Source organism: Perna viridis, chromosome 9, assembly GCF_037379345.1.
Source record: "Perna viridis isolate PV_CMFRI_1.1 ecotype Kerala chromosome 9, ASM3737934v1, whole genome shotgun sequence".
NCBI classification, from domain to species: domain Eukaryota; kingdom Metazoa; phylum Mollusca; class Bivalvia; order Mytilida; family Mytilidae; genus Perna; species Perna viridis.
Window position 1 is genome coordinate 31,683,372 of NC_142453.1, and position 21,800 is coordinate 31,705,171.

Genomic DNA, 21,800 nt, shown 5'->3' on the forward strand with positions numbered 1-21,800 from the left:
GCGAGACGAAATATTTCTTGGTTCATGCCATGGATTTTTACTTATATCTTTCAATAAATTGTAATAATTAAAATAACTGTAATTTTATTGGATCATTCTTAAAACAACTGATCAAGTAAAATAATTTAATTCGACAGTATTTATTTTACACACACCAAAAATTCATTCGCGCATTTCCGGTTAAAGAAAGAGTTACTTCCCATCTATGAGCTGTCTGCTGTCAAATGTCAAACCTTATTGAACTGATTTTATATTAGTCTAAAAAAGAATCAGATGGCAACCGTCGATGATGAAGAAATTGATGATGAACTGCTTCTGTCGGAATTAAATTTTTCGCCTGAAGTACAGGCGGCAATTGACCAGGTTGAAATTATTTATCTGCAGGCCACATGTATACATATTCCTACAATTTCTGAGGTTGTGGTCATTAATTTATTTAATTCAACTCATGGACAGTTTTAATACCGTGATTATGTTGTTTTCTTTCCTCTTGTCACAGCTTGCTGCCTGCATTTACCCAAGTGTATCTACATCAAATTCCCCTCCGGTTTGAAACCAGGCTTTTATTTATATTTGATGCTATACTTTTACTTAATCTCCTTTGGAATTCAGTGTCTTAAGCTGTTTTCTGATTTGGCTACCCACTGAATCTCAGTAATACATCAGCAATAGTAACAGTTAATTGATGTTTGGGTTTTTAAATGTCATAACAAACAAATAGATAAACAATTCTGATATGAGAATGGAGCAGTTGAAAAATTTGCGTATCAAAACAAAAATGGGATTGAACTGAAGACAAGCATAATAAAAAGTGAAATAGATAAACATAACACTGAGGTATAGATTAGGCTTATGACCATGTGAGCCTGTGCTGAGCTTTTTTGCTGATGTGAGCTACCACTAGTATGTCTGAAAGCCAGTTCGAAAACTTAGTGACAGGTTTAGTTTTTGTTTGTGTACTGACAGTGGTTTTTTTTATTAGAACACTATATGATATTGCCTGCAAGATATGTAATTGTATAACTCTTGTCTGACAGTTTTATTTGGTTTCCTTTGTCTTTCTTCTGTGTTATACTGACTTTTTAACTTGGAATTATATCTGTCTTCCAAGAATACCAAAGAAAAAAAATAACTGACCAACTTCTCTTATTCTACCTATAACTTGACTCTTAGGCTCTTTGTAGTTCTTTTTACACTAATATCCTTATTATTATCAGTCAGTCATTGTATTTTTTTTCATATTCAGGTTTTACCAAGTGATGATCCATTAGACAAGGCAGATTTTAATCCAATTGACTACATCAACACTCTCTTCCCTACTGAGCAGTCCCTTGTCAATATTGATGAGGTAGTGGGCAAAATCCAAGGTAAAATAAGGTAGGTTCTCTACTAAAATCAAATTATGTCTTTTTTCTATATATTCCTTCATTTGTTTAGTTCATGGTCTTCTTTTAGCATGCAAGGCGATTTGAGCTTAAATATGTATTACCGTTACACTAAATTAAGAATACTTAATACAAAATATACCATTGCTTGATGAGTGTGACAGGCTTATATTTTAATCCTAATGTCTGTACATCCTTCTATTCTTCTGACTGTCACAGCTTTGGTGTTCTTGGCAGTCTTTATAAAAACTAGACGGTAAGTGATTTATGCATTTCAAAGCCACCAAATTTACTTTTATTTCTTATTCACAAACTTTTTCAGGCCTCTGAGTGTGTCATTAACTTGCAGTATTTTTTTAAATACAAATTACAGATAGTGCATGAAATGTTTGCTTTGCATGAGTTATTGTTCTTGATTTGGTTGATTTATGTAGGCGATAAATGGTTTTTCTCCAAAATACAGATCTGTACATGGAAAGGACTTTAATTACAGACAAATGTAGCATATAAAGACAGAAAATCATCGTTTGTTTGATGGGCGGGGTTTTCTGCATCATGAATCACATCTACCATTTGCAGTGTCTGAATTTCATATTGATTGGAACTTAAAACAAAGCTTTGTATCATCATAATATTTGGAGTGCAGGGTTTACCTGTTATTAGGTTGTTAACTTAAACTAAAATTATACTTTTTCTTACCAAATACACTGAGTCCCCTAAAGTTTTAAAGAAATTAAAAACTGTAATGATTACAGTTATGTGCTTTGTACAATGTACATGTACCTGTCAGGTAACAGACTAGAATACTCTGAAAGTATTATTGTTCATGGGGTATTTTCGTGGTTTTCATGGGTAGGTCAAACCACGAACTTTGGTTCCCAATGAAAAGGAGATTTCCATTGATGTGTATACTGAAAACCTCAAAACCACGAATTCAAGAATCCTCAAACTTGTGTTTCGTCCCTAATCCATGAAAATTGGTATCCATGAATTAAAGCATTTTCACAGTATCAGTTTTTTACTTAATGTTATGTTGACAAGAAACAACAAAATATGCTGAGCCTAACTTGAAAAGGTACTTTGTTTCTATTCAGAAAAATATGTTTGATCATTTTAGATAATTTATTTTTTTTTATTTTTTAAAAATAAATGTGTTATTTAAACTTCTATTAACTGTAGGAGACTAGATGATGACATCCGTACAGTTGTACGAGGACAGACAAATGTGGGTGAATGTGGTAAACAAGCTTTGGAAGAGGCACAAAGAGCAATACAGGAACTGTTTGCCAAGATCAAAGATATTAAGGACAAAGCTGAGAAATCAGAAGAAATGGTAATATTCATTCAATAATGTTTAAAAGAATCTTAAGCAGTTACTACATAGTAATGATGATGTGGCAAATTAGGGGTACAATCTGATTTGTTTTTTAATTTCATATGGTAATTCAGAAAATCACAAATAAAATAAATGTAGATCCTATTTTCCATGATTTCTCACATAGTTGTAGACTGTTTACAAGATAATACTTATTCAGCTGAGCTTTTTGTGGATTAATTTCAGGGATAAATATTAGAAGTCATCGGCTACTGGGATTTGAGCTGGGCTACCAAACTTTTGAGTAAAATTTAGCTGGAGATAAAGAAAACATTAAATAAAAATATGGTCTGGGCTACCAGCTGGTATTTCCTAATTTTTACCCTTGAATTTGGTAGTTTATTTTCATGTTATAAACATTCTCATTCAGGTAAAAGAGATCACAAGAGATATAAAACAACTCGACCATGCAAAGAAAAATCTGACATCATCTATAACAACCCTTAATCATCTACATATGTTGGTTGGAGGGGTTGACTCTCTGGCGTAAGTTATCACTACTGATCAATGGACTTTGCTTTGACAACTTTCCATGTGGAAATGGTAGAAAAAACCAAGTTTTCTTACAGTTTTGTTGTGGATTTCAGAAAAAGCCATAAGTATAGAATTGGTCCTAAGTAATTATGGCACAGACATCACAATGGAAAATAGCATTGTGACGTTCATTACTTACAACAAATTTTACACTTGTAACTTTTTTTAAAAATTCACAGTAGTATTTTGATGTTTCACAAAATTGAAGGCACTTAGTGTTTCATTTCTCTCTAGTTAACTGGAACTAAATAACAAATTATTGTATTATAAAGTAATAATTGATGGGAATTTAGTATGTGATGACATAAAATATGGAAAATGTTCAGTTTCAGTTTGATTCTTGAATGTTTAATAAAATTGCTTAACTAAATATTCATTTCTTTCTTGCCAAGTTTTTGTCAGAAATTTGGGGAAAATCTTATCTTTAAAAAAAAGATAATGTCAATGCATCAAAAATGAAAAATTATACACCTTGCACTTACATTGCATTTTTGCATTGTAGACTGTTTTTGACACTTTGCATAATGTAGGCTAAAAACCACTAATTCCACTTCCCATAGGCTTCTATGCTAATTTCACAATATTCAATGGCTTCTCTGGACTTTACCTTAACTTTAACCTGCAGATGACTATATATCAGCATGATTCTACATATGTCAGCTCACAATCCTCAGAATGGCATGTGGGGTTAGCAGACTTGCAGTGCAGTACTGGTCACCGGAAGTGAAGGGTCTATAAATAGCATGGGAAATCCCAGTGTTTTCACAAGATAGGGGTATATTTAAAAATCATTATGGAGATTAGGCTTCACATCACAAGAAGCAAAATGCACCTATAAAATGTACAGAAATGTTTTTCCTTTCAGAAACTGTTTAAATTTTTAAAATAAGATGAGAACTTTTTTCACAGCACTATGAGGAACAGGGGTAATTTCTGCGTAGGACTATTTTTGCGTACGTTCCAAATGCTCATTGGTTGAATTGGTGGTCTGTAACCTAAAGAGTCACTTTTTGTCTTACAAAAAATAAATAACTATACAGGTATCTTCCTACACACATACTGAATGCATTTGCAAAGTTTCAGTGAAATGTGACAAGCACTTTTTTAAATATTTGATTTTTAAATATAGGGTAACCAAGTTGTGCGAGCAAAAAAGTGAAAATATTCTACCATACTGAACTGCATTAAATATTTGCAAAGAACTTTTTCTGACTTTTCAAATAAAAAATATCAATCACAACTTGTTTTTTAACAATATTAATGAAGAAATAGTTTTAAAAGTAATCATTTTCTGAGAAATTGATCTATTTTTAAAAATTTATTTTTGACATGCCTCCCCCTTTTTCTTGATCACATGTCAAACATCCTAAATCTTTAAATTTTCACAAAAGGTGATATATTTGGCTTTAAATTTGTAAATACAGTGTTTTCACATTAAAACATGACCAGTAAAGGGCACCTAAAGCAAAACAAGTGCTCAATAATGGATTTTCCATGTTGCCATAGGGGAATGCTTATATGGCCTTAACCGCAGTAATGAAAGTGAGTTTTTCCTCATTTCTAACCTAATTTTTGCTCAAATCTACACAAAACTTGATTTCAAGTGCTTATTACTACCATATTTAGGTAAATGTAGCCCTCAAAGTTTAATATTTGATATTTTTAGTAAATTTTCTACACTTTTTACAAGATAGGACATAAAAATCAGCCAAAAAGACCAATTTTCCATAATTTGGACCTATAACTTAAAAAAATGCATATTTTGAAGGATTTTTGTAGTGTATTCCTCTCATGGCAAAGTTAACAAGATCTTCAAGTAGTTTAAAGCTATTTCAAGAAACTTTTCATTTTGCCATGGCTTCAGCTTAAGGCTAAAAACCACTAATTCCACTTCCCATAGGCTTCTATGCTAATTGCACAATATTCAATGGCTTCTCTGGACTTTACCTTAACTTTAACCTGCAGATGACTATATATCAGCATGATTCTACATATGTCATCTCACAATCCTCAGAATGGCATGTGGGGTTAGCAGACTTGCAGTGCAGTACTGGTCACCGGAAGTGAAGGGTCTATAAATAGCATGGGAAATCCCAGTGTTTTCACAAGATAGGGGTATATTTAAAAATCATTATGGAGATTAGGCTTCACATCACAAGAAGCAAAATGCACCTATAAAATGTACAGAAATGTTTTTCCTTTCAGAAACTGTTTAAATTTTTAAAATAAGATGAGAACTTTTTTCACAGCACTATGAGGAACAGGGGTAATTTCTGCGTAGGACTATTTTTGCGTACGTTCCAAATGCTCATTGGTTGAATTGGTGGTCTGTAACCTGTATCAATTCATTTGTTAAAGACTTGAATTATTTTGCAGAGAAAGTTATAACTTCATATACCACATGTTATTTTCCTTATTTTATAGGTCTTTAACCAAGAGAAGACAGTATGGAGAAGTAGCTAACTTATTACAGGGTGTTTTGAATGTCCAGGAACATTTTGACAAATATATGTCTATACCACAGATCAAACAGCTTTCAGATAGGTTAGTGATATTTTGTAGGAACTTAAGTGTTTTGGGTTAGAGGGAGCTAAGTGTTTTGGGTAAGATGGGGGTTAATCATTTATCACATTCCAACAAAGAATGTACATTATGATTGCTATAGAAATTGGTCCATTCTCAAAAGTTAAAATGTTTATCCCAATCACTTGAATACTTATGATATACATGATCATGATTTATCAAAATAAAATTTTAATGTAGTTAGTAATCAGTGCTACATTAGCCCTAAGGTCAAGTTTAAATATTCATTATGGAAATTCTCAGTAACAAAATTTGGAGTACATTTAATGTGTTTATCAGCAGTTCGGTTTGTTATAGTTGTAATAAAATCAAATAATTTACTGTTCCAAAATTAAAGAAATCACATACTTTTGTCATTTTAGATCCAGTCCAAAGATTATGACATACTACATGATTTTGTTGTCCGTTTTTTTCTGTTACTACATTATGTTTCAGTTTGTTTACTACTCTTTGTTATTTTCATTTATTAAAAATATATTATATCATTTATATGCTCAGTTGTTAACAATAATTCTTTTTGTAACTTTAAAGAGTAAAACAAATCCAGGCTGAACTAGGCACACAAATACAATCTGACTTTGAAGAAGCTTTCCAGGGAGCTGGAGCAAAGGTTTGTTTTAAAAATCAGAGAATGTACTTTTACTGCCTTGTTGGTTGTATATGTTTAAGTATGATAATTGTGAGATGGTACAAACAAAATTCACCATCTAAAAGAGGTAAAAATTCTGCATGGATGATAAAATTTAGAAAAAAAAATCAAGAGACAACAGAAAAGATGTGGAAAATGCATCCAAGTGACCAATACTTTACAAATCTTGGTTCACTGAGCTATGGTCAACATATCCTGCTTATTTGAATCAGTTACAGTTCAAATACATTGGATTTTAGTTAAATTCAATATTGACCATACAAATGAACTAATCAACATGGAATCAATGATGTAAGGGTTTTTTTTTTACCACTATCACCTTTAAATGTGGTATCATGCACCATTCATCAAACTCCAGCAATATATATAAATAGAGAATGTAAAAAAATGCACTGTTGCTAAAATTTTTATCCTTATTACAGTCTATTAAGATATTTTAATGGTTCTAAGGGTATGTAAACAAGAAAAGCTATGCTTCTATATATACCAGTGATAGGGATTACCATGCACCATAGTCATATTTCTTCTCAAAATGGCGCATTGAGTGACTAATGTGCCGCGTCATGTGCACACATTAAGTTTCTATCATTGATGATGGAGTGTTGTCCGCTACTTGTGGTAGTTGAAAAGGCATGAACATCTCTTTTAACAAGGTTTTTTTAGCTACATGCGGGTGTTTTGATTGCCACGTTTTAGAGGGGATTTGAGGACCGGGGAATGAAATGGCGCTTTGTTGTGATTTATTGAGATTGCATATTTTTCATTATTTACACATTTGAAAGAAAGAACCAATCATATTGTATTTTTAATGAACTTAAATAACACGATAATATCAGAAACGTATGTACTGGCGGTCCCATTTAAAATTGAAAATGCCTCCAAAGAAATTTTTTAAGTCTTACCCAAAACGAAACAAGTTATCGTTTTCAAACAAAAGAACATATTTATATTGTTAACCAGAATCAAACTGCAATTGCTGTAGAAACTGACCTAGCTGCTGGCAGTTGAACATGATTCTGAACCCCCTATTTAAAATACTGATTATGGTGGAGTTATGTCACCTGGTCCTAAAGCCCTGCCAAAACATTTCAAAGATAAATGGTTAAAATCTAATTGTAACTAAACAAAGAAATAGACTCTCAGCTAAGCAACTTAGGGATCTGTGGACTATGACAAAGCACTAGACAATACGTAAGTGTAAAAACTCAAATAACAGAAAAGGAGAGTGATCTGATGTGACAATTTATTGACATTGACATGATACCGTTATATACAATACTGAATAACAAACATTTTTACTCAATGAATAGTTAATCTGCAGTGTAAATTAAAGTTTGTTTCTGCTACATTTTTCTGCATTATTAACACATAGCTGGCCATAGCTGCTATTCCAGATTTTGTCCCATGGTTTTTTGTCAAGGATGGCGCATTGAAATTAAAAATGTCCGATTGAAATGAAGAGTAAGGGGACCATAGTCCCATTGGCAAAATTTTAATCCCAATCACTGATGTACATGTTTATACAGTGCATATTTTATTCACAAATTTTCTTTTTGTGGATAAGAGACTATTATGAGTATTTGCTAGAACAGCTTTGTGTTAATATCAGTATAAATAACAATTAATTTGGATATAACTGTTTTCAGTATGGGCCAGGTAATCAGAGACAACTTAAGGAGGCCTGTTATGTAGTCAATGTACTGGATGCTAAAGTAAAGAAAGATTTACTTAGTTGGTTTGTCAAACTACAGCTTACAGAATACCTAGTCTTATTTGGGGAAAACCAAGATGTAAGTTGAGATTAGAAATGAATAATAATGGAGAGTCCGTTTCGTGAATGTATTGGCAGTACATGTATCAATTCTTGTGATTTAAAACATGTTTAGTTTTTTATTGTGCTCTTATCAATTTTGTGGGGACTATTTTTCATGTTTGTTGATCACAAAAATTAACACATCTACAGCATATTATATTGTACTTGTGTATGCAAACTCCAAAGGGAACATCCAATGATAGACTTAATGTTGAAATTAGGTCATTAATAATTAGTTTTTTGTAGAATATCACAGAATTTGTGATTTGTGAACTTCTCAACAATACTATAAATAACTTGCATTGCCATTTTTGGTGCAACTTGAATTATCAGTTAAGACTACACAACTTTAACAAGAAATATTTAAATTTATTCAACTGATTAATATTCCCTAAAGATCTAAATTTTGGCTGATAAATGTTTTTAGGTAGCCTGGTTGGATAAGATAGACAGAAGGTATGCTTGGATAAAGAGGACTTTGGTGGACTTTGAAGAAAAGTTTGGTCATCTATTTCCCTCTGAATGGGAAGTTAGTGAGAGAATCTGTGTAGAGTTTTGTGAATTAAGCAGGTATAATTTATCTTTCAAAGGGTTGTTTACCATACATCTTGGTGCATACCTGAAAGCAATGGGAAATCTCTATTTGGACAAAATTGTGTTACTCTTGCTTAAAAAAATGGAAGGTATATGTATGATAGTAAAATACTCCAAAACATGTTTTTGGATTGTCCAATTAAAATTCTATTCTACCATAATAAATTTAATTTTATAAGTTTTATGATGGGATAAAACTGTTTCCTATTTTATCTTGTGTACCTTATTTTCTTACATGATGGTGACATCATCAAAGACTTATGATTTATTTGTTATGGTTAATTTCTATATATAAATTATAAAGATTTACTTCAATATTTTTTTGGTCTATTTGATGTGTCTCAGTGTATGTGACATGAACTTGGAAATAGGGGTATTATTAAGTTTGATGGAAGTTATTTCGTCATATGCAGGAAAAAAGTATTATAGTCATTTCATAAGTGAATAATTAGTCTGGTCTACCTTAAATCATAAAAAATTCATAAAAAAAAATTTGGACACAAATTGATAATTTTATGCTTTAGAATATTTACCAATTGACCATTTGTGTCTTTGCAACCTTTACAAGTACTTGAACAGATACAAGTCTTATTGGATTTTCTTCTTAGTCAATCAGACACCAGATAATACCTACTGGTATATGCTCTTTCATCATATACTATCAAGATACTGGTATATTTATCCCCATCTTTGTTTTACAATATCATCCATTTTTTTATTCTTACAGGAAAGAATTGTCTAGAATAATGACAAAAAGAAAAATGGAAATTGATGTTAAACTGTTGTTGTTCGCCATTCAGAGAACAACTAATTTTGAAACATTGCTTGCCAAGAGGTTCACAGGAGTAACTCTACAGGAATCACAGGTAATATCAAGATATTTTAATGATTGAGTAGAGAGGAATATGTTGTGTTAAATTTAGTTTTAATGCTTTATTTATTTTATGTAAGATGTAGAGAAAATGCCCATGAGATAACAATTCTATACAGAAGGCAGAGGAGAGGACACAGTCTTGCTTTCAATGTAGGCTTAATATCTTCTTGTGCATTGAGGTACATGTACCAGTGAACAAATTTGTACAAAGCTACCAATTATCAAGACAAAAAAACAGTATAAACTTTCTTTTTCAGAGTAGAATCATACATGGGTTATGCTTAAATTTGGGTGTACTTGTCAAATTCAAACATTATATTAAAATATAAAATTGTCCTACAGGGGAGAAAAGCTGTAATAATTTCTCCTAAGTCCACTAATCCATTCGAAGAAGAAGAAGCCACAAATCCATTTGCCAGTGATATGGATAATGAAGAGGAAGCTCCAGTTAAAGAAAATAAGGTATATTACATTAAGCAGAAAGATACTAGATATGTGTCAGACAGGTTGAAACCTCATAATAGTTTATTTAGAAGTGCTTTAAGAATTTAAGCCTTAAACATTTGGAAGTAGCAATAGCTTTACCTTAACTCGAAGGAATATCAGTTTGTTTTGATTGTCATGTGTTTCAATCTGAGAGATAACAGTCTGATACAACAGGCCTATGTGTAATTAGGTCATATATATACTGTAAAAGTATTTTTGTTTATGTGGTACCAATAATTATGGTTTTCAATTTCATGGGTTTTGTAAACCATGTAAATCGGTTCCCAATGAAAAGGAACTTTTCCATTCCATTAGTTTGTGTGACAATGTTGTTGAATCCACAAATTTAAGAATCTACGTACTGATAAATTTGGTAGATCACTGGTACCCACGAATAAAAGTACTTTCACAGTATATTATGATTAAAGGACCAGTCTACCATGTTGATAACTGACGAAATTATTCCTAAAGCACGGTACTGAAGTAGGATACAGATACATTAGAAAGATGCATGTTCAATGTATATTTATTGTTTTTTTTGTTAAATGACATGCCAATTTTAATTAAATATTTTTAATTGCATTTAGATTTTTCTTTAGAACTTCACTGCCTCGAATAGTCCATATTCATATGAATTAGATTTATTTTTCCTCTCTAATATTTTAAGTAGCACTCTAGCTAAGGATCATGCAAAATGTGATTCATGGGTAAAAAGCCTACATATTTTTATTTTTGATATTTTGTTTTAAATGTCATTGTAAACAGAAATTAACATGTGGTTTTTCATATAACCCGTGCTCTTAGGAGATAAAAATTGTATTGAATGCACTGTAGATTTCAAAATTAAGGGAGATAACTCTGTAAATGACACTCAAATACAATAGAATCTACTGGATTTTCAATGTTGATTATCTTCTAAGAGCAGGCAAATTTTAATGAATAATTACACATTTCATAGTATAGACCCATAAAACAACTTAATTACAAAAATAAAAATATGTAGCCTTTATTAGGGTTTATCACATTTTTCAGATTTTGCATGATTCTTACAAAGGCAGCTACTTAACTGTTTCCAAAACTTATGAAGGCAGTAAATGCAAGCAAATTATTTATGAAAAGTTCTGTTTGTTATTTCTGAAATGTGATGTTGTATTCTAGCTGTATATTTCTGTGATGATAGCTGTCTTGTTTTATATCTCCAGGCAGAAGATAAGACAGCCTCACCATTCAGTGGCATTATATCACAGTGCTTTGAGACACATTTAGATATCTATATTGATTCTCAGGATAGGTTAGTTTAAAAGTTGATTATGATTACACCCACATCAAAACCATCTCTATTATGTAAGATGGAAACTTTGAGGTTAGAATAGGGTGTCAGTCCTCCCATTCTGTATGCAATTGCTACATTAATTTTAATTTTCCAAAAGTGTATCCTATGTTGTTTTTTTTTTCAGTTGGTCCTGTATTATTATCCTAGAAAATTAATTGAGCATCTACAGGCTGGCAATTTTGACAGAATGTGTAGATTTATACATGTAACAATTTGAATTTTTATGCATACCGGTATATTCTAATGTTGGAGGGGGGGTTCTGGCACTCATAATTCTCTCAACACTACAAGTGAAGGATTATGACTAGCATACAAATTGACTCAAATGTTGTTTGGTACCTTTAATTATAACCTATTCTTAAAAAAACTCATACATGTAGTATCATTGAGAGAAAGTACATGGTACATGTTTGTGCTTGCTCTTTTACATTACAATAATTTGTAATATTGCTATTGTTTGAATAAATAGGATAAAAAATATTCTGTTTTTCAGAAATTTATCAGAGTTAGTGAGTCGTTTCTTAGAGGATCTACGGCATTATGGTACCCCTCGTATGGAATCAGAGGACAGTAGCAATGTATTACCTAGCTGTGCTGATCTGTTTGTGTTTTATAAGAAGTGTATGGTACAATGTTCCCAGCTGAGTACAGGCCAACCATTAATTGACCTTACTCGTACATTCCAAAAATACCTCAAGGAATATGCTAACAGAGTACTTCTTAACTCTTTGCCCAAGTAAGTATGCTGAAAAGCTTCACTGTACCCTCTTAATTGTTTACCAGTCATTGTTTTTCCTTTGAAACTGAAAATTTCCTTTTTAAGGCAGTTATTTGATTTCTGTCAATGGAGACTAAGTGCACTGTAGTTTTTACTCAGATATACCGCCAGCAATCAAAGTTTTGGGTATTGTTGGAATCACATTGTCTTTCTCTGAGATATCTCTGTCTTGCACTCTCAGTTTGATTGTTAATTTTTCTGAGTAAGTTAGCTTTAGCTCTCGTAAGTTTGACTCTTCCACCAGTGCTTTTATGAAAAAAGTTGTACTTATAAACCATAATGTAAGAGAGCTTTCTGACCACTCCTTTCACCTATCTTCATATAAGAGAACTATGATCTATCAATTTTCATGGTTTTAAGACATTCTGTTTGTCATTTTTAAAAAACGAATTTGTGGTTTAATTGAGGTATGAAAACCTTGAAAATTGGTAGCCTGCAATCAATACCATATCTCCATAATGTTCCTTACACCTCAAGATAATTACATATACAAAGACAGATAATATAGTCAGTTATATCTTCTTTATTGTTCTTACACATCTGATATTTTCAACTGAGATCAGTTTCACACAAAGTCTACAGTGTGAAATTTATTGTATGTTTTAACATCATGAGATATTATCGTATTGTACCTGATACCGCCAGAACTTACAATCAGTTTAACATTTATGACACTTTATGAAATTGACAACAGATTTTGTCATTATCTGCTCCTTCCTCAAATCTCAATGTCAAATGACTTAATTGATTTAGAAAGTGTTTAAAAAATGTTCAAGTATTCCCATTTCTTTAGACATGAGTGATTGTATTGAAAATTTCTGTTCTAACTGTGAAAACTTACATTATAGTCATTTCTTCTATCCAAATTGAAAAAAAGAAGAAATTTTTGTCCTATCAATTAAGTTTACTTCAGACAGTGCACCAGTAGTTATGTATTTTTTTCCTCATGATTAAAGTTGAAATAGTTGTGACAAATGCTCTCCTCAATTAAGCAATCTTGTTTACAGGACAAGTAAAGAGGGAACTAGTTCAGCTACTGGTATTCTACAGAGTATACTCAAAGAAGGGGAGATAACTAAGTATACAGAAGAGGAACAATGTCGTATCTGTAGTATTCTCTGTACTGCTGAGTATTGTATGGAGACAACACAGCAGCTGGAGGAGAAATTGAAAGAGAAAGTAGATCTGGATTTATCCAACCAGATTGATCTAAATCCTGAACAAGATACATTCCATAAGTATGTTAACTCTCACATTCAAATAATCAGAACTTGTCTGTTCTCAGTGTATTCCCCCTTTAAAGTTTTCATTTGATAATAATGATGAAGAAAACAATTTACAAAGTTAAATTGCAAAGTCATCAACAGTGAATATCTGCAATATAGTGTAAGTCTTTAATAGGTCCTTTTGATTTAAAATATGCATTTACAGACGTGCAGTCCTTTTCACAAAAAATCATATTAGTGTAAAAGTAGTTTTAAGGTGTGACATCATAAAAGATCGAGGTATTGTGACATCATAACTTACAAATTATCTTACACTTACAATTTTTTGGTGAAATTGACCACTGATTCATTATGAAATAAGTTTTCACACATCTTCATTGAAATGGGAAATAATTATATATGTGGCCATACGTGTTTTCTGTATATTTTCTTCAGTGTTATATCAAGTTGTATTCAGTTATTGGTACAAGATTTAGAAACTGCTTGTGAACCAGCATTAACAGCAATGAACAAGGTAATTCTATGTAACTTTTTGACTGAGATAAGCTTTCCTCATGACTTATCAAAGATTTTAAAAACTAGAACCTTTTTGTCGTCAGTAAAGAAGCTTTCCATCTAAAAATCATGCAAAGGATTTTTTATTTTGTAGAAGGATCATGTAGGAATAACTTAATTTTAATTTTGCCCGATTCTTACAGAGACAGCTTCTTAAATGATTATTGATTCAACTGGATGGTAACTAAACCTTTATGCTTATTTTTCAAAATTTTTGTTCTCTATGATTTGGTTGTTTCATTTCCTCTCATTAAAACTGGTAACGTCATAGGAGATGATCATGTCAATTTTTGCCATTGGATATGCCGAATCTGAAGAAGTCAAATATTTTGAAGGATTCATAAGAGAAAACTCATGAAACTTGAATATCATAAAATGTCAAGTCAGTTCATTTTATTTTAACATTATAACAAACTCGCCAAGGCTCATTTTAAATGATGTTGAAATTACATACACAATAACAAGGTGATATTTTGCATTATTCACTCATTATAAAATTGATATTACTGTTTTTGAGAAGAAATTACTGTTGTGTATTTAAAATGAAACATGTTTTACCCTTCTTGTTTGCTTTTCCAGATGTCTTGGTCTTCCGTAGAAGCTGTAGGTGACCAGAGTGGCTATGTATCAGCAGTGACGACACATTTAAAACAGAATATACCTATCATTAGAGATAATCTAGCTTCATCAAGAAAATTCTTTACTCAATTTTGTCTGAAATTTGTAAAGTAAGTCGAAACTGTTGCTTTCTTTCAGCTTTTAGATGTGGTTGCACTTTCGACAGGAAAAAAAAAACTTTTTATTCACTATGTGGAAATGATAAAAATTAAATAAAAAAAGTTTGTTTTTAGCAATATTTAAGATTTGCTCCATGCATATATGCATCTCCTGCTGCTGATAGTTTCTTGAAGTATAAAAATATCTAAGCCACAAATCTCCCACAAAATTGTCAAAATCATGGTAGTGTATAATGACCAAGAACATGACATAGACCCACCCTACATCATTTCAACTTAATCTGAAAGCCTTATATGGGTAAGAGAAGTTGCATCCAAGAAAGTGTTTATGACAGGTATGAGGACATAAACTACTGAAAAAATTTGTTCTTTTACTGTTTGCATACACAAATTCTTATATAGTTTAACGCCGTTGTAATTTTAACTCTACTATTCATGGTAAGTGCTGTTAACATGATTACTAAGCAACAAGTTGTCAAGTTACTGGGGATCATTTATTTAGGAAGGTTTACTTGTTGTTTGTTGCATATTTTTTGTTTTGTTTTTGTTTTTTGCAAAAAAATATTTCTTATTTGAGAGTTGTTTTAATCATATATTTTTTTTACCTTTTTCAGTACCTTCATTCCTAAGTTCATCAACAATTTATTTAGATGTAAATCCATCAATACAGTAGCAGCAGAACAGGTAAATTTTTTTAATGTTTGATTAAATATTTACCAAAGATCCCAGTTATCATTCTGATGGTTTGGCAGATGGCATTTATTAGTGGTAAATTGTGATTTTATTTTTACCAATTTTAATTCTAACCAAAAAGTTTTGTTGCATTTTAATGTTGAATTTTGAGTTAGGAGACCAAACCTTATAAAGTGAAAAATATAAAAATATCTTTTATTTTTGGTTATTGATATCATGTGATTTGTACCTAAAATAGATAAATATAGATAAAAAAAATTTTCTGTAGAAAAACATGAACCATTTTAACATATCACAATAAGGTTAAGCCAACAAATATCCTATTCCTCTGCAAATAAAGAATCACCCCATCTGTCTCTCTGTCTGTCCAAATTTATTATCTAATGTAAGTGCAATGTCTCCTGTACTGCTTTCAGAAGACTCTGAATAGAGATAGTCCATCATAAGGGTTTTACATGTGAAAATTCATCCTAAACCACTCAAGGGATTTTGATAAAATTTTATAGGAAGGTTAGGTATAATATGTAAGATCTGCAAGAAAGAGTATAATTACTTTGAGATGGCTCTAAAGGGAGATAATCCAACTTCAGAATTTTACATGTTAAAACATATTAAGCACTACTTCTCTTAAAGCTCTCATGGGATTTTGTTGAAATATTATATTAAGATATGACATCATATATAGATATGCTTTAGAGAATATAATAACTGTCGGAGGACTCCTAAGAGAGATAATCCAACTTCAATGTTTCACGTGACATGTTGAAAACCTCGGACAAAACTCCTAAAAGGCAAAAGGGATATTGGTAAGATCAGGCATCATATGTAGATCTGAATGAAGGACTATAATTACATCAAGGGACTCCAAAGGGAGAAAACTAAACTGAAGTATTTTACATTTAACATGTAAGTCCATTGAAGTCAGGACTCTAAAAGGAGGTTATTAAACTGAAGTATTTTAAATAAACATTCAACTTAATGATGCAGTGGTATTCTCTTTGAGAGCATGGTCACAGTATTTCTAGTTAATACTGGATTCTGAATGAAATGGTCATTTTATCTACCAGTAATTTCTGGATGGCTAGATAATTGTGATATCATATCATGGATGATGTGATACAAACAAGGATTTTACAAAATTGCCATTGTGATGGGTTGTTTTGTAATTGTGATGCATCTTTTGAAGGTGGTTTATCAAAGGCAGCATTTCTGATCTTGTTCTCCTTTAACTATTGGCAATGTCATATATGGACAGTTGCTATAATTTTGCTATATCCAATCCTAATATCCTAATCACAGAGGAAATCACTTGGTCTCCGTCATCTTCGTTGTTGACAACTTTCAAAACTTGTCTCCACTGACACTACTTGACCAATTGGAACCAAACTTGGTATGAATGTTCCTTGGGGTATTCCGCATAGAACTGATGTGGGGATTTTTGATCCATCGAAAAACATGGCATCGTTACTAATAATAGTACATAGTGGTCACAGTAGTTTTTTGCATTCTGGTATGTCTCCAAAACCGTTAGGTTTAGCCAAATTCTGACATGGGGCAAAAGTGTTCAGCGTGATGAGATCTATCAGTGGTCAAATTTTCATTTTAATCTGTTATGGTCTCACTAACCACTTCTAACATTTCCATTACTTTACATGTTAAAAAAGTAATTTTCAAAGTTTCACTGTGAATTCCCAGGACAAATGACATCTTGAAGTTGCATACCGTTGCGAAGTTTGGAAAATAGGCTTCCAAAATCATTATGCTAATGGTACGATGATTGTAGAAATTCTTCACAAAATTTACTTTAATAAATAATAATGAAAATCCACATTTTTACCTTTTTTGCTAACTGACAGCATGGAGGCAAATTGCTCACACATGTGAACAATATTCATACACTTTTGTATTTAATTACACATATGATTTTAAAGTACACATTCTCAGCTTTATTTTGACTACTTTTAATCATAATACACACAAATAATGCACTTACAATGCATATGTCTAGGTTCAGTGTGTTTTTGGTACTACATAGGGAGTAGCCATTTGACCTGGAAGTGGTTAGTGAGACCTAAGCCATGTTGGAGTTATTGCCCTTTGTCAATATTTTTTTGCTATTTTTGATGTTATTTCTTGCAAAAATCTTCTCCTCTGACACTACTTTACCAATTGGAATTAAACTTGGTATAAATGTTCCTTGGGGAATCATGCATAGAGCTTGTGTGGGGATTTTTGATCTGTCAAAAAGCACGACTGTTGTCACTAAAAATGAAACTTAGGAGTCGGACAGTATATCCTAAAACCATTAGGTTTAGCCAAACTCTTTCAATTGCTGAAATGATCCTTATTATAAGGCCTTCCAAAGTCTTCAGGGATCAAAGTTGTCAGGCATTTCCTTGTAAGAGTTATTGTCCTTGAAACATGAAAAATGACATTTTTTTTTACAGTTTTCAGCCAATATCTTGAAAACTATATAATAAACTTTCTATTGCTGAAATGATCCTTATGATAAGTCTTACCAAAGTCTTCTTGAGTCAAAATTGTTGGACAAGTCTTTGTTAAATTTATTGCCCTTGGCAGACAAAGTTTAACCAGGTGAGCAATTTAGGCTTCTGGGAACCTCTTCTTTGTTTGTTTGTATTTTTTTTTTGCTTTGAAAATAATTTACGAGAGCTGATGTTTTGTGGTATTCAACAAAGCTATAAATATTACAAAGCTGCAACTTATGCACAGTAGCTGTTGACTTCTGTATTCTACAATTTCAGTTACTACTAGATACACATTCATTAAAGACAGTTTTATTAGACCTACCATCTCTGGGATCTCAGGTGATTAGAAAGGCCCCTGCAAGGTTAGTATGCTAACACTAGAATAAAGGATACACCAAATCCCTTGGTTTTTGTTTAAATATTTATCCTTGATATACTTATTTTTAATCAGTCATTCCTAAGATGTTGACCAAATGTTTGTCTGTATCCAATGAAATTGACAGGTTATTATTCTGTTACAATTACACTGAAGTTTATATATTTTCAACAGGCAAGACTATGGTATTACTTTTCCAACATCGGTGTTGGCATTCATGTTAAGATTTTCATTTTAAGTTTTCTGACTAGGTCAGTCTGATATGCAGTTGCATTGTTATCACTTTATCACAATTTTGTGTCCATTTTATGCATATGGCCCCACAGTCATGGTCTATTGACTTCAAAATTTTCAAGATTTTGTGTTAGGTTTTCTGAATATGTCAGTTTAGTATGAGCTTTTATGCTAAGTCAGTTTTGATGGTGTCAGATGTTTGAATTGATATTATAAATTATCCATAATATATAATTGGTAACAATCTAAGCATTAATTAAGTTTTGAATAACAGCATCCATGCGCAACAGGTGAGACTTATTGTTGTATCAATAGCTTATTTGTTAATTGGTCCAATCTAATGTATTCAGGTTGTAAAATGATTTCTTTCTATTATGACAAATGGTCAAATTATTATAAAACATTTTTTATGCACAGCCATCATATAACTTTTTTACGGTTCTGACCTAAAGTTCAGAGCTCATATTTTTAACAATATATACTATTTTAACCTTTCAGTTATACCAAAATAGTTGTGAAAGGTATGACAAAGGCTGAAATGATTCTAAAGGTATGAAATAGTTATGATTACAGATTGACAGTAACCATGACTTGTAATGTTAATATTTACTTCTTTCTATTTTTGATCGGAAACTTAATTGTTTTTTCCACTGTTCATACTGTATTACTGCATAATATTTTTATCTGCTATGACGCTAAAAATATCAGTAATTTCCAGTGACAATGTAACGCCTAATTAACTGAGACAGTAATGATAAACAGAATGATAGTTTAATGTGTTGATGAACTTTCAACTCCTTGTCAGGCTTGCTGTGATATTTTTTGAGTCAGCTGCAAAACTATCATTTAACTGTATATATTGTTCTAAATAGCATCTTTCAGAAATTGCTGTTTGACAGAGGTCTAAATGGTACTATCACCTTGTAAATGGTTAAAGAGGTTGTTTGGTTCAGACCATTCTTATTAAAAAAAAAATTAAATATATACATGTACATGTACATAGGCTCTTTGCTTGGTATTGGCATTTATGTTTGATTAGAAGATAATTGGGTAACTCCAGTTCATCATTGTTTTTCAACAGGCTGGATATGATTATTATAAGTCTTTATGTTTTATTTTGTAGACTATTTTTAAAAGTTTATAGAAAATATATAAACCAATGTAATTGTTGGTCAGGCTGGTTGTAACAAAGCAAAACTCTTTTAAAATATCTTTACAAAATTACAAAAAAACGATAATGCTATCTTTATGACTGCAGTGGTCACTAAGCCTTTGCAGATAATTGTACTAAAATTGTGTTCTGACAATATGCTCATTGCAATCCTCTTTTGAAGGTTGTGATGTCACCCCATGAACAGCCTCAGGGATTTGTTGATAACTACATGAGATTGCTGAGTGACTCTGATATTAATGAATTCCAGAAAGTCTTAGATATGAAGGTATTTTATTTGTTTTATTTGAAACCATTATAATTTTGGTAAAAAAATAGTTGAAAAAGTGTTGAAAAGTATGGTATGTATAGTATTGCAATAAGCTGGGTTTTTTCCACATTTCAGAAAAAAAATCTATTTTGCATAGTACAAATTTTCAGTGTATTTTTTTCACACTCATCATTTACAAATATATGATTTCTTATAATGTAGGGACTGCGTAGAAGTGAGCAGAGTAACCTGTTAGAGATTTACCGAGCCAGGATACCAATCTCTACCATACTGAGTAGTGTGGACCAGAATGTTTCCCCAGGACCAGCATCAGATCAGGAATCTAGTAGAATCAGAAAACTAGAAAAACTTATTAAAAAGAGACTTTAGTTGAGAAGATGGATTCTATCTAAACCTAGAAAGTCAAATTAGATCTATAAAGGGCTTTGATATTTTGTATGGTGTAAACAGTGGTGTGGTTTACACAGGATTAAAAAGTAGGACAGTGGTTAAGGAGATAGACTTAAGGTGAGGGACACAACTCTTACAAATCATTGGAATGTTTGTATTCACCATTGTACAACATTCTCATGTAAGCATCAAAGTAACTTGAACTGATTTCATTCTGTTTCAAAGGAAAGCTTTAAAGGCTTTGGTGATATTAAATATAATACAAACATATCACTGATTTTAAGAGTTATGTCCCTTACCCTAGGTCTACCTCATTAAGAGGGGCTTCAGAGAAATCATGGTGTAGAAAGGTGTCAAGATTATATTTTATGTTTATGTGTGAAAAAATCATACTGCAATAATGTTGAAGAGAAGAACTCAAAGAAAAATGTTTCTTATTAGAAATCTGTTTTCTAAATTCTTTTTTTATGGACTTGAGTTTGGGATGAACTTATTAGCTGAAGGTGTTAAGTCAAATATTTACATTTACATGATTTAGACATGCAAAAAAAAAATTCAACTTAAAATTTGTTGTACATTACCGATTGTGAAAGGAACTCGCATTTTTACATATGAAAATATTTAACATGCTTAAGTAAGTAAAACAAATTTTCAGTTAAATGGTAACTGTTGATATGAATACACTTGCAATTTAATGCAATTTTAATGAATGAAAGTGCTCAGAAAAATTACTTCAATTTAGAAGTTCCAAGCATAATTGTGAGTTTGTTTAATGAGTATTATTTAAGATGTGTTAATCTAATATTATTTCATTCAAGGATTGTTGAGAATAATTTTATAAAGATTTTCACAAGTGCAATATATTTAATCTATATACAAAGAGATAAAATTAATTTTAGATCAATGACACTGTTAATGATTGTATTGAAAAAATAAAAGGTTATTTACTTACATATTTTTGGGGTTTTTTTTTTTACCAATACAATATGATACATTATAAAACATGTATTGTTCCCTTCTGTTCATTTTGTTGAATGCTGTGTTGGAGTAAGAGCAAGGAGATAAATGATTAGAATAAGAAACAGGATATTTATAATCAAGGACAAAGACTAGACCAAGAAAACAGACAAAATGTGATAAAAAATAAATGAGGAACTGCGAAGAACTGGGAATATGGACCAGGTGCCCCATTAGGGTAAGCATCCTCTGCTGTTCTAGAAACACCACTAGAAATGCTCATTATGATGTCAAATT

At 31.5% G+C, this 21,800-nt stretch overlaps 1 protein-coding gene across 1 annotated transcript; it reads left to right on the top strand.

Annotated features, from left to right (window-relative positions):
- The first annotated feature begins 182 nt into the window (after positions 1–182).
- Positions 183–21,499, top strand: LOC148607820 (vacuolar protein sorting-associated protein 53 homolog). Its single transcript, XM_088547050.1, has 20 exons — positions 183–363; positions 1,247–1,377; positions 2,565–2,718; positions 3,131–3,246; positions 5,719–5,838; positions 6,409–6,487; positions 8,173–8,316; positions 8,767–8,909; positions 9,661–9,799; positions 10,150–10,269; positions 11,496–11,584; positions 12,120–12,362; positions 13,412–13,642; positions 14,066–14,144; positions 14,765–14,913; positions 15,537–15,606; positions 18,381–18,466; positions 19,213–19,264; positions 20,049–20,153; positions 20,358–21,499. The coding sequence occupies exons 1-20, from the start codon at positions 274–276 to the stop codon at positions 20,523–20,525; spliced, it is 2,508 nt and encodes an 835-aa protein (XP_088403176.1). The 5' UTR covers positions 183–273; the 3' UTR covers positions 20,526–21,499.
- Positions 21,500–21,800: the final 301 nt, after the last annotated feature.

Coding starts and splice junctions, on each gene's coding strand:
- LOC148607820 (XM_088547050.1), top strand. CDS start 274: ATGGCAACCGTCGATGATGAAGAAATTGATGATGAACTGCTTCTGTCG. Junction 5,839..6,408: donor ATCAAACAGCTTTCAGATAG/GTTAGTGATATT, acceptor GTAACTTTAAAG/AGTAAAACAAATCCAGGCTG. Junction 10,270..11,495: donor CTCCAGTTAAAGAAAATAAG/GTATATTACATT, acceptor TTATATCTCCAG/GCAGAAGATAAGACAGCCTC.